Source organism: Aquila chrysaetos, chromosome 9, assembly GCF_900496995.4.
Source record: "Aquila chrysaetos chrysaetos chromosome 9, bAquChr1.4, whole genome shotgun sequence".
NCBI lineage: Eukaryota > Metazoa > Chordata > Aves > Accipitriformes > Accipitridae > Aquila > Aquila chrysaetos.
In genome coordinates, this window is record NC_044012.1 from 29,736,344 (window position 1) to 29,750,869 (window position 14,526).

Consider the following 14,526-nt stretch of genomic DNA (forward strand, 5'->3'; position numbering starts at 1 on the left):
CACATTTTCTGGCACTAACATTTTACTTGGAACAACTTGGTGTTACAGACAAAGAGCATGAATGAAGAACAAACCGGGATTACAAATCAAAAGCTTTGAAAAATAAGACACATTGGGAAAATAATATAAGACTCACTGAATGTACTAGAGTGACAATTTTCAGGTCTGTCACAAGCCCATTATATCACACATCCCCCAGTGCCCTATATCACGTTAATTTACATAAAACCATAGCAGACAGATCGAAGCACCCTACATATTGCCTAGCAGTGCTTGCAACACATCCAGTGGCACAATAAGGTGCACTAAAGCCAGTTTTTACCCAGTAATGGGAGGAGAAAGAAGGAACTACTTTGTGACGTACTGCTCCCAAACATGACCAGTTTCTGCTTCATACTTTGTTCCCTAGCCTAAATCCTGATTTAAAGCTTATTTCTTCAGATGGATGACAATATTTTCTTTTCTTTTTTTTTTTTTTTAATGTGTAAGCTCCACAGAACAAGAGATCCTGCAAGATAAAGAACTGACGCATCTGACTTTGACTTTTGTCGCTCTTAAGAACAGATCTGCTCTGAACAGAAACCTTTTTTTCTGTAAGAGACAACTACACATTATTAACTCAAAAAACTTGTGCTGATATGTGTGATCCATTCTCTCTATTCATTCCTTGGAAGAAGAAACCAAAGTTGAAGGAGGTGGCAGACAACATGTGAGGCTAGGCCAGATACAGCCATTTCCTCGATAAACAGAATATTCACGATACAGTAAAAACACATTTCAAAGGAAAAGTCAATCAAAGAGGAGTCTGGTGTCTTCTTAGTGCACAAGATAAGAAAATTCCTAATTTGGGTTTATTTATAATCACAGAAAAATCTCCCCAATCAAATAAATACTACTCTTGATGCAGTAGTCAAATGCCATAATTCTCCATGCTTTGATCTTTCACTTCATAATTCTTACACCCGTAGCCAGGAAAAAATCAACTTAATTTTCACATGAAATAAAACAGCCGAGTTGTATAGTGATTTGCCTCTAGTTCTTCTAAAATGAGACATTATGATTATGCCTCTTTCAGTACTCCCTTGGAATTAAGCTGTGTTTGGCAATAGTCCAGGGCTGATTACTCCTGCAATTTCCAGTTCCTGAAAATGATGCACACACAATATTGGTCCTACCAGCACAAAAATTAACCGTAACTAAGAATGAATGCATACATTTATGTGAAAAACTCTTTTGCACTGATGTGAAATAAAGACGTGGCATATGAGGAATACCAGTTGAAAGAGACCTCATGAGTCAGAATCTGCACAGACAGTTTCAAAAATATCTTTGTTTCCAAAAGAGACCAAGACATCAGACAGCCAAAATGACACCCCACAGCTTGAAGTGCAAAAAATTAGAAGTTAAAATCTACTGGCATAAATTGAATATGAATAGGCAATTGCACAATGGAATGAAATTTTGACCACCTGCCTTGTTAGTACAAAACTCAAAGAGAAAATTTTTTGCTAATTTCTTGAAAAGCTTTTTTTTTTTTTTTTCTTTTTCTCTCTCCTTTTTTTAATTAAAAGAAGTCAGAAGTTTGGTCAAGTTGCCCATATTCAGAACTCTCCTGCCCCTTAAGTGTGACACCGCACTTAAGGAGAGTTTACAAGTCCTTAAAAATCCAGAAAACTGTCCCAATTGTTCCCCTGCAATACACCAGGAAGACGGCAATACACATTATTCTATTAAAATTTTATTCTATTATTTTATAGTTGACTCGGCTTTGAACAGGATACTGGACTAGATGACCTCCAGAGGTCCTTTCTAACCTGAATTATTCTCCAGTTATTCTAATGATTCTAAGGGTTATTACTAAAAGGTAAAGTATATATTTTGGACCACTAACAGAATTATCAAGAACATAACACCATATCAAAACCAACCAACCAAAACAAAACAAACAAAAAATCCCCCACCATAATAAGAGGACCTTAGAAACTACACAACATCTCACAACCCACATATTTTTTTCTTTGTAAGTATCCAAATGCCAATACAGCAAGTGGAAAGTCTAACTTTGTGGAATCACCATCCTAGGATTTCCATATATACTTACTATCCGGCGAATTAGTGCTGCCCACAAGGAGTAAGTCATGGTTCAAGACCAATGCTCCAGTTAGGTCCTAGCAATCAGGCGAGAAGATTTACCAACTCAGCGTTTAAATACATTGTTGAAAGGAGTAACTGCCCTAGTATAATGTCCCAGGCAGAAGGCAGCACCTTCTGCCTCCCACCCCACCCTCCATGCTGCAGTGACAGATAAACAGTTCCAGGAATTACACATTTTCTTTCTGACCTCACTGATGAGGAAAGTTAAGAGACCTCCAGTGCAGGCTCCACCCACAGGCATCAATATAGGAGGACAACTTCCTCAGCCCTCTCAAATACTGTATTCAGCACAGTATCTTCAAACCAAGGAAGCACTTTACAAACGCTGGAGCCCAAGCCTAAGAGCAGTGACAAAACTAATTGAATTAATCAATCTCTTAAACCTCAAGGTCTTTACATTATTATATAGGTCATCCTCACTGCTGCCCACACAGGTAAGGAGACTGCAGTGAGCAGCCTTGGTGCCTGCTCACGAGGAACATCCCGCCGGCCCCAGCGACCTCCTGGGCTGGAGAGGTTTAACGTGGCAGACCGCAGCCGCTGCTGCTGCAGGGGTGCATGAGCACACACGCGGGGAGACACAAGTGTGCTCCAACTGCCCCAGCCTGTGTCTGAAAGCACTCACACAACATATTTAGCACTGTTACATCCTAAGGATCCACGCCGCTCTACTCAAAATCCCTTTCAGTTGTAAAATATTTAATATTTCCAAGTGCAGTGGAGTCCCACGGTATAAAACGTTCTCATAAATGATATCAGCCATTACCTCCTCATTGTTGCTATGCAACCCAGGGCTGTCTCAGCCATATGTGTTTTCTCTACCTCTTCCACTGGGATATGACAAGCAACAACCAGTTATATCTCTAATGTTAAAAGCTGACAGCATTTACCTTACGAAACACAGGTTGTTTTTGGGGGGTGACTGGTTTAATTCTCCACCTTTTCATAGCTTCCCAGCTTGATGCACAGGCCTGAATCCCAACCCCTTCTCCCTGGAAAGGCACAGCACGTATTGCAAAAAAGCAGACCTATGTCTGCAGAAATAAGGGGAAGGGCAGTCGACCCTTCCAGCCCCTAACCCAAGGGAGCAAATGCTAAGAGTAAGTTGTGAACAGCTGGTACCTGAGAGTAACTGGGTGGAGAGGGCAGAGAACATCGCGAGCTGCTATAGCCCATGTACACTGTTAGCACAGCTGCTCTCCCTTAAAAAGCTTTATACTACACCCACAACAGTTCTCACCACTAGTCCTACGGCCTTGCTGATAGGAAAGCCACCCTTAATCTTAGAAGCAAAACTCTTTGCTTCAGTACTGTATTTGAGTTGAATTGAAACAAAACTAAATCCATTGTATTTAATGTATATCCCTTTGAAACATGTATTTTTACCATAGCCTCATGCTACAGTAAAAATATTTCCACCTTAATCAAAACACCCAAACTGTGCAACAGACCTAAACACTACAAATTATTTGAAAAGCGACTTAGCACAGAGCTGACAGGGATCCTCCTCGCCACACCAGCACAAAAACATTCTCTGCACACAGTGACAAAGGAGCCAGAGGAAATCACAGCCAGCAAGATTTACTCGAGTTCAAAAAGCATGTTCCCAGCAACACGTTTTCAGCCTAAACTTGGAACTCCCAAGCGGCTGAATACCATCACAGCTCCCCAAACCCCTGCATTTTCCACACCTTTTAGACATAGAAAATGACTTCCCCTGCTTGCCGGTCTTTAGCTAATCACTTCTCCTCTGTTAATGGATCTTTCACTCATAAGCCCCAGCTCTGCCGTGCCTCCCGGGAGCCAGGTCCAGCTGAGGGACTCGCAATTTGAAAGGCAGCAGCACCAAAGAGAGACCCAGAGTCTACCCGGAGCTGACTCTGGCCACAACAGAGAATGTGGCCAAATTAATCCAGATGAAGTTCATTTTGCCAGGAATCTAACTACCATTGTGCAACGAAATCTACTCACTGCTTTTGCAGTGACTCTCAGTGAAGTTAACCTCCTCGGTCCATTGAGGATTCAAAGACATTTTAGAGTGTGTCATTTTTTATACCCTGAAAATAGAGCTGCTATAACTTGCGTGAACACTCACCACGCACATATCATGTGGTTTCAGCACAAGGCTGAAGACAGAGCAGAGGTTGACTTGATGTGCAAAAAGCAGACAAGAACCAAATTCTAAATATATACCTTGCTAGGGCTGAGTGAGCCATGACAGTGCTTCCTCTGAGAAGTGGGAAAGTAGAAAACCAAAGCAGACTTAGGGGAGATAGTTGGAAACATCTTTAAAAACCCTCCTATATCAACGTATTAAATTTTCTTTTCAGCCTTAGGCAGTCAAGCTAAAAAGAAATTAAACCCCAAGAAACCAAACAAAGTAGGATCAGAGCCAGAGGCACGCCAGCCTGTCCATCAGGACCATTTTGAGCAGCATAGTGCTGTCCTACCTCAGAGACTGAGGAATTCACTCTCTCCCAGAGGGCATATGCAGCTCTCATCAGCATTAATGAAAGTTGGCACTAAGAGTTGAACAGGATCCCTCATCTTCAACATTGCAAAAGACACAAGCCAGAACAAGACAATTTTATTCTGTTATGCTAGGAAGTGAATATATTTGCTTTTTTTGAAAAGCTATATACTTGAAATCAACACCTCCTACTTGAAATACTTTATTTCACAGCTCTTCTGCCCAGTTAATGTTTTTCCACATAAGACACAAGTTAAACTTCAAACAAACATTCCTGGGGAAAAGTGCTCTTTAGTTTGAAGTCTAGATTTAAAGATTTATAGAAAGTGATAGGATTTCTTGACAACAAGTGAATAACAAACACACAGACTTTGGAAACTGTGCACTGCTCGTTTAAACAAAAATCTCAGACAACTTAGAAGATGTTTTAGAAGAGAGCGGTCAAAATACACACACACACACAAACTAATGAAACACCACTAGTATTTCCTGAAACTATCACAATGTTACAAAATTTCAATAAAATGGATTACCACTGTTAAGAGTTGTGTTCAGTGAAGGTTTTGTTTAAACATAATTTATTTCCCTCTGAAAACTCCTATCACTTAGTGCTTTAAAAAACAAACAAACAAAAAAAACCAAACACACAAAAAAACAAGCAAGCAAGGTGAATGAGCACAAAGTGACCAGATCTAAATATATTTGTTCTTTTCTTCTGCTTTAAGAACATGGTAAAAATCAACTCCTTGCAGCCAGCCTAAGTAAAATCACAGAGTAAAGTCATCTAAGTGATTATTCCTGTCAAAATAACAAGGGAACAACAAAGGCAGTCTACTAAATACCCATTACTAGAGTTTCATGGCCCAGATTTATGCTGGCAGCTATGTTCATGGCCTGTTAAACCAAAGAGAAGTTATTAAGAATGAAAAAGCATGAACTGTTTCAGCATTGGCCCTTGTATCTTCGTTAATTAAACTGAACAGCTTTACTCCTCTCCCCCACCCTGAAACAAGACAAACAACCCATTTTTAAAAGCGTGCTTTCTGCAAACATGCTTCACGCCACCATAACTGCTCTCTGGAAATTTAAAGATAAAATTCCATTCACTGATGGTACAAAACAAATATTTTTGAGAGCAATTCATTGTGCTTTTGGTGAATATTAGGGCAAAATAGTTCAGCAACTATTTGTTGTAGGTTCTGTATCAAAATAGCCAAGCTCAGAATAAAACTGCCAACTTGTATTAATTTCTTTCTACAGTTTGTTGAAGGATGCTCACCATCAAGGACAAATATTTGCAGACAGACCTTGGGTAAAATCAAAACAGATTGTACTGATCAATGCTCTTTTAAAAGCAGAGATACAATCCCAGGCAATGTGCAGGTGAATGGCACATGTATAATTCAAACCAGGTTTTAACAGCACTCCTCTTGATCCCTCACCTGCTCTTCAGCGCCAGAGACAGATCCTACTCAAATGGAAAAAGTCATAGCCCACCAACTTTTCCAAGAAACAAGCTGACTGCCCAGGTTTATATTGGCTTAAAAAGAAACATCTGTGAAGATTAAAAAAAAAAAAAAAAAAACAAGAAGGGAATTTCAACCTCTAGCAAAGAGGATGATAGTCAAAGGGCTGCAAGATGCAACAAAAACCCTCTGAAGGACTAAGCACCCTCCCAGCACATCTGGGACTCGTGCAGTCAAACAAAACACTCAATTTCCATCTTTATTTTGGAACTAAATTAAAACTGAATCCAAACAAAGTAACTGATGCTGTCAGATCAAGCTTGAATGAAAAAGACCATTTTCATCAACTGACCAGTACAGCAGAAAGCAAAACACAATTAAACGCAGCCACAGAATTAATCATTTCTGGTTTATTTCAAAATCTTCTCCCAAAGAATCTGAAACACCTCTGAGGTTTTCCACAGCTTTGTTATTCATGCTAGCAGTCTGGAGGTAGTTAAACGTCTTGCAAAGAAACAAAATGCCACACTTTTTTAGCGGTGTAAGGGGATAGCTAAGGGTATTAAACACCCACCCTGTTTTTATTGTATGGCGAGAAACTTAGAGATCTAGAACTAATGGCATTGCCCATGAAACCAGATATCATACCTATAATAGAAACAGGACTGATATTACCATGATTAAAACAGAGGCAATGTTTAATGAAAGTATGTCTGCTCCTATTACAACAAAGACACTAAGCTGATGATGCAAGATGAAAAATGGAAAAAAGCCTCAAATAAAAATGTCTGGGAGAAAAATCAGCTTCCATTTAAAAGGTTTCACTGTAAAGTAATAACTTCTGCAAGCTCAACTACAGATTCCCAGATCTGATATTAATATGCCAGAATAATGATGCAATTAAAATTGGTCCTGTGTCATTATGTGCAGACAGTTTTCAGTACACGTGACCTGCAATAGCAAGGCCCAGACATCCTTGGGTACAGCAGCCAGTAAGTTTCTTCAGCCCATGGTGACACCTTTTTTCCTTAAATTAAATATGAGAACACTGTATTACATCTATTTGTAGAAAATAATCTCAGACCAGTTGCACTCAGTTTCAGTGGAAACAAAAAGGACAGATAACTAGCTTTGAAGATAGGGCTATATGAACAGACTATGACAAGGCGAAAGAGAGGAAGGAAAAGCTTGCTGGGAAACAGCAATCGATGAGAAAAACAGTGTGCTCGGGGGTTTGTGCTATGAACGAACGCAGGACAATTGACAGATTATTCCGTTTCAACGAAGAAATTAATAGGAGTACTACAGGAAAAATTAATAATTAAAAAGAAAAAAAACTTTTTCCAAACAGTTGCTGTTAAATATACCAGAAAAGCTATTTAAAACAAAAATTCTTCCTGCACTCTTGTTTATGATTTGCAGATTTGCATATATTAAATCCTGACTGATCAGCTGCTGGTTTGAGAACCACAAGATAAATTAGTTTTAGCTCTCAGGCTCATTTTATCCCTTGATTGTCCTAGCTTTTAAGCAATTCCTAAAAACATGGCTGTACTTTCTCTAGATTCAGAATCAGATTGCCCTGTGTTGGACATTTATTTATCTAGGTGTAATTTAAGGCATATGGATTTAAATTTAAAAAAAAAAAAAAAAAGTGGAAGATAGAAGAGATTTTATAAGGCACAAATTAAATTCACAATGTCCTGTGTATAAAGTCTGGTTCCCATATAAAAGCTAGAGGATTACATTTTAAAAAAGGTATATCCACCCAGCCTCCCTTCCTGAAGAATCTGCTGCAGAACCTCCTCTCTGCGGCGCTAGAGAGAAACACCGAGCATCAGAGACCGAGTTGGGTCAGGAAGTCAGCCCTACCAGACATCGAATAGGAAAATATGACAAGGTATGAACAGAACAACAAAGCAAATACGCAATCCTTGAGCTGTTAAAGAGAAGTGTTTGAAAAGAAAATTATTTCCTCTCTCTTGCAGCCTGATTCCTACTTTTATGACCTCCAGCAAGGAAGTAACCAGTTACGTCAAATCCCTTTCACTCCAATCCTAAAGCTCCTCTGTAGTGGACAAAAATCTCTCTTACAGCCCCTAAAAAAATGCAATATCCATGAGCCCTTTCCCAGCTACATAGCTTGCAGTAGTTCCCAGCTAAGATATGTTACTAATAAGGTGCCAACCTGCCAGGTTTCCCCACATTTAAAAAAATTGAGAACTGCACCTATGTCAGACCTGTGGAACAGCCCCGAGTTTTCCCACTGTGGGATCCAGCAGACAGCATGCACAGCATCAGCCCTTTGCCATAAAAGCTGCTACAAACATAGGATTGCAATTTAATTAGGACAATTTGTGAGCCTAAGCATTTTTTTTTAAAGCCACAGATATCCAAATAAATGGATGAATACTTTAAATACAATACTCTTAATTCCTCTAGAAGATACCTGAAGCAGTGACAGGAGATCCATACAAACTGTAACCTATTATTTCCCTTGGTTATTTAATCTGAAAGTCCGCCAAAGTCATGAGAGGGGACAAACAGACAGCTACATCGATGCAGCGGAATGCACTCTCACACCTCCACTATCTTCAAGCTCAGCAGCAAGTTTACGCACGCTATTTTGAATTGACTTGAGTTTTGACAAGTTTCTTGGTCTTGTCCAATGCTAAGTTCTCAGCCAGCAGCCACCAGCAACAGCAGAGATGGGAGCTGAATGCCGCCAGCCCTTGCTGTGTCAGGCACACGGCAGCAGCTGGCTCACAAGCCAGCGAACCTGGCTGCTCCTTGTTTAAAAACTGCATCGCTGAACTATCAGCACCGAGTGACTACTCTACAGTACATCCCTAAAACAATAAAGAAGTCAGTTTGTTATGAATTATGTGCTTTATGCTAATTCCATAGTTGTTCTGTAGAAAAATGTCAGTAGCTCCAAGGACTAAGTAAAACCCGGACCCTGTTCCAGCCAGATAAAAAAATAATAGCTCAAGGTCCGTGTTCACAAGCTGGTCTGTGGAAGACGCAATGGCGCAAACTACGAACTTTCACAAGTGCCAAGACCTGAAGTTTGAGCACAGGAGTTGGGCACAAGTTAAACCGAATTCATGCATAAAGCCAAGCACATGCAAAATTACTGCTGAAACAGAGGAACAGCAGCTCCAGTGGCTGTCACCAGTGAATTAAGTGACAAGGTCATCCCATGTCTCACAATTTCTGCTCTGTAAGCAGTGTAGTGTAAGGAAAGTAGTACAGCTGTCCTCTGCAGGTTCCACATTTCCATTTTCCAGTCTTCACTTCTTTTAAACAAGTTTTTTATTCAGATTATTCTAATAAATCTAAATATCAGCTTAAAAAAGAAACCAACAGAACTTCACCATGCTAACACTGTAACAGTGGTTACCAAATATTTTCCTCTTCATTCTTTTGTGCTCACTTGACAATATTTTCTTTTCCAGTACAGCCAAACAGGAGATGAATAGCAAGCTAGGACAAAAATGCTATAACCATAACTGATAAAAAGTACTGGAAATAGCCCGTACACAAACACCACAGCTGCCCAAGGAATGCAACTTTACCTTCAATCCTTCAGTGAACAAACCTCTGAGGCCACCTCAGAACTTTATGTATTTATACTTTACAACGAATAACTATTTTATTAAAAAAAACAAAAAAAAACAAACCAACCAACCAACCCAAAAAACAAAACCCCCAACATTTTAGCCACTTCAGAGAGCAAGCTGTTCAGGATTTACCCACATACTGGTTAAGGCTTTGGTCCCGATTCCATGCAAGTCAACCATAGTACACCTACTTCCCATAGTTCAAATGTCAGTCTTAAATTATCAGCTTCAGGTACAACTCAAATCACCAGTTCAGGTTCCTCTCCATGAAACAGAATAGAAGAAACTGGATTCATTTACCTTTCAACACACTATAACTGAAAAACATTGTTGCTGTGCAGTATTTGTTGGAACTAGAAACAGGGGGTGTCGAATAATGGCTGCAAGGAGCATGTCAGACCTGGCCCAGCTGCAAATGCCTGCACCCCTTCCACCCTGGAAGGGGCTCCTCTCTACACAACCGGCACTTCCTCCACCGCTTTGCCATGCCATTTAATGCAGACCATCCTTCCTGAAAATAACCCAGAGACTAGGAAAGGTATTTGATGGAAAAGGGAGGGGTAGGGGGCTCTGCATGGCACCCAGTGTGGTGAACTGAGGGCTCTTCACCCTTCCTTCACTCCCATGAAATTACACCCTGCCTCCACCCCACTACAACCCTCACAAGTCATGCTGGTCATGTAACTTCTATTTCATGACAAAGTAGCAATTATACTGGGAAAAAACTCCTCTTTTTCAATAAAAGAAGAGAATAATGATCATTTACCATTGACTGCAGAGTGACAGCGCTTAACTATTTTTACAAATTTAGCTTCAGGCATTTTTTACTGAAAAATTACCAATATTGATGTACATTCAAAGTCATGCTGACCTGTGGTGTTGAAATGACCAACACAAGTGCAGTTTCAGACTAACTTTTTTTTCTAATTTTAGACAAATATTTGTCCTACCTTACTGTGTTGCTTTAAAAAAGATCAACAACATTTTTCCCCACTTCCAAACCTTGATTAACTGTGTTCCCTGGCAAATGAAAATATCTACCCGCACTGGAGAAAGAAACCAGCTAGGAGCAGACAGACAGACACCACTACCAGGAAGTGTTTTGGGGGCTATTTTTACATTGAAAAGCAGACATGATAGAGGTTTCATCATTGGATAAAATGCTGCAACAAAACCAAGTTTTTTGCATTGCATTATCTACCTCAAGAGTCTCAAAAAGGTGTATAGCTTACAAGCTCAGGTGGCTCTGAACTCGTCTGCCTCTTCCTCAAAGAGGAAAACCTCTGCTGACTCCGCACTGAAAACCTTCGGAAGGACTCTCTGCTCCGGGATGCAAAGTGCCTGAAGGAGGAAGTTCGCTTGAAGGGAGTCCTGCTTCCACCTTCTCCGCTAGTCCGCTCATGAGCAACCGCAGTAGTGACTAAATTTAGTGCTTCCTGTAAGGATCTCCGCACTGTACCCATCCACTGGGTCATGTGAGTTTGTGCCACTGTCAGCTTGTCTCCAAGGTAATCCATTTTTCCAGCAGAAATGAGAAATCAATATTCAGTAGCAATTACTGTATAATATATTCAACTTAACCCTGATTTTATTTTGCAAAAAAGATTCCACTTATAAATTATTTTCAGCTAAGGTAAAGAGCACTACACTATATCAGCATATTTCTGTACTTAAAAGACACGTGAGGTTGGAGGCTGGTATTTGTCAAGTAGGAAAAAATAAAAGACTTTTCCTACTTACAATCAGATTTCCAGAGTTCCATCAAAATATGTTTAATTCAGCCATGTTAAAGAGCGAAATCAAGGTTTAAATCCTAAAAGTCATTTGAAATTAGTCCATTTACAAGCACAGAATTAGTCTCTTACTGTCTCATTTCAGAGCCAGAAAAGCAACTCCCTTTTTAAGCCAAGTTTTTGTTTTGCTGTAAATATCAGAAGGATAAAAAAAATCGTATTCTTCTGGCTCGGCAGCTTTTCAGGTAACAGTACATTAAACAAAGTTCTGATGCTCCTATACAATCCATTTAGAAGCAAAACGATTAGATCTTCTGAACAATAAATCCAGATTATTTTCTTCCCAGAAAACTCTGCAGGAAGGTATCAGCATCGGCAGAATCCCCTCCTCACCGGTCTTCCCGTCTTCAGAACCATCCTCAAGATTTTCCCTTCCAGAAACGCAGCTCACAAGCTTATGAGGCACAGTGAAACTGAAGGGGAACCGTGTCAAGCCTGCTGCCTTCAAGACCAGACTTGCTGGCTGCTCAGAGCCTGCCAAAAGATCTTCTGAATGACATCAGCTCCCCTGCTTCAAGGGGGGCTTCATAACAGAGGAATGTAGCTGGGAATGGTAAAACGCTGTACCAGTAGCCAGCAGAGACTTTCCCCCTGCCTATTAAAGCCGCTGCACACGCCAGCTCCTCTCCTTATACAATCTGGAGACGCACTCTGAAGAAGCTGCTGGCCATCACAGCGGCTCGCAAGCCTGTCTCAGTCTCACAAGCAAGGTCTGCTGTGCTCCGAGCGCTCCCTGAATAAGGCGCAAGAGGTTACAGGCAGGCGAAAGCTGCCTCTAGTATCTCCTTCCCTCCTCTCTGTCCCTGCCTTGCCTCTGCTCCGGGGAGGAAACAATGAGCTAGGTGCAACAGCCGCAGAGGTCTGCCTAAGGAAGGATCTGGGCTGGGCTTTATTATAGTACAGGCAGGGTTGCCACGGCAACCAAGGGAACAGCATCTGCTTGCTGCCTAAGCAGGCAGGAGTTGCACAGATCTATTGGAATGATTCATAGTTTGCATATGTCACGTGTACTTACTGATTTTAACCCTTCCTTGGGAAAACAAGAGCAACATCTCTGCCAGAGAATGTTTTACACAGACACCAAAAGGCTTCCTATTCGGTCGGGGCAGGTTAGGACAAACCCTGCACCCCATGCCTGTTCTTTGATGGGTACTCGGGCAGCACCATCGCATATAACTGTTTCATTAGGCGATCTACAAACTCAAACAAGGTACTTTCAAGTCAGTGACTATGGTATCAGTGCAAGCTAATGATTAAGCCAGAAGCTCAAAACAAAGCTGAACAGGTCTGACCATTTGAAGCAGGTTTTTTTTTTCCACTTTCATACACTGATAACTTTTGTAAGCAAGAGCTCACTGTCATTCCCCAGCTCTGCTCCCTCCCCAGCAGCTGGGAGACCACAGGGTCGGTACCGCCACTGCAAAGCCTGAAATGGGTGGGGGGTAACAGATAAACGCAGGTACCACTGAGCAGTCCCATGTCACCGGCAATGCAATTTCTGGAAACAGCCCATTTGGGAGGACAACAGAAATAAAAGCTAAGGTTCTAAATCAACAAACATAAGTAGGTATCCAACGTCAAGACGTGACTAGTTCAGAACTGAGAGGAAAAAGATATACAGGTATGAAGGTAAGAAAGGCATGTTGAAAGCTGCTCGCTTTCTTGTTTATTCAAGGGGGGGGGTTGTTGCTGTTGCTTAATTTGCCATACAAAGTACCGTGGTCTTGCATCATCCTCTCCTCTTCTAAACCATTCAGGAAGAGATTTAATGGAATGAATAATTTCTAGATAATTTTATGAAATGGTTCTCACGTAAAGTTTTATTATATCAGAAATGTTACTTACAAACACCCACACAGGCATAAGATGCTCTGAAGAAATGGGGTGTCTTGCCTTTTAAGCACTGTTTTTAAGAGTTGAACTCCACCAACCTGTAACTTATCTCCAAGAAAAACTTTGGTGACAAAAAGTAGCGTTCCGTATCCTATTCTTCATTTCTGAATACATTATATTTGTTTTGAACATTCCCAAATTAGCAGTCTAATAAAAATCCTCAGGGTTAAAAGGGAATCCAACCAACAGAGAAAAACCTTTTTTCCTCACACAGTTTTTTTTGTACAGAAATGGAAAGAGATACTTTCATTAGATGCCCCAAGAGCTGGGTGTTTCTTAAACTTTTAAAGAAATAGAAAAAAAAATTCAATTTATTCTGACACAGTTATGGATAATGCTTCATGAACGATGGAGATCCTGCATCCAAGGTTGAAATTTAAGACTTACTACACATTTTTATGCTGTGTAATCTAAGCTCTATATTTCAAACATCCATGCATTTACAAGTGCAGCTCTGTGCTTGCTCATTCTTCACAAGGCACTTTGCTATTTTAGATGGTTTCAGGCTCTGTCTGATTCAGTAGCCCCTCGAAACAGCAATCAAAGAGCTCTGGACTGTAGCTGCCATGCAAGTTAGTCCGCCGTCCCTTCACCTAAACAGGATGGGCAGAGCAGAACTCAAATTTAACCAACCTTCTGGTATATCGCCTGTCACAAAACGGGAGGAGATGCACAACCACATTCAACCCAAGATCCACAGAAGGCGGCTTTCTTACAGCTTGCTGTGAGAACTTCTCACACATGTATGTGACTTGAAGGATCTGAAAATTCACTAGAGAATATATTCCACTTTTTTATTAGACCTCCCCTGAAAAGAGTGAGATGTTATGCCCAATTTACCATTTTCATCCTTAGAAGATTGTAAAACTGCTGATTTGAATCTTTCTGCAATACTAAATTTAGTATCTTCTGGCTACCACATGAACATACTGCTAGGTATTTAAGTATACTCAGCATCTAAACTGTTCCTTAGATTTACACTTCGATTAACATCATGGCAAAACATTTTAGAAGATAATCAGATGCACTTTCACCGTCAAATTCAAAGGGTTGAAGATTTTTCCACCCTTTCAGCTGAAATGCAGTAAGTGACTACATGTTCTCCTGCTTGAGCTCCATACCAAAAC

The 14,526-nt window shown here is 40.5% G+C and overlaps 1 protein-coding gene across 4 annotated transcripts in view; it reads right to left on the reverse strand.

The window, feature by feature from the left end:
- Nucleotides 1-14,526, reverse strand: part of KIAA1671 (KIAA1671 ortholog) — a 47,611-nt gene that overhangs the window by 15,768 nt on the left and 17,317 nt on the right. Inside the window, exon 1 of one of the 4 annotated variants that reach the window (XM_030025110.2) lies at nt 10,946-11,889. The exons of 1 other annotated variant lie outside the window; for it this stretch is intronic. In XM_030025110.2, coding sequence (XP_029880970.1) covers nt 10,946-11,230 — 285 coding nt within the window. In that variant the 5' untranslated portion in view covers nt 11,231-11,889. Of the gene's footprint in view, nt 1-2,101; nt 2,314-10,945; nt 11,890-14,526 lie in introns of those variants that run through there. 2 more of the 4 variants (XM_030025114.2, XM_030025112.2) reach the window with 2 other exon arrangements.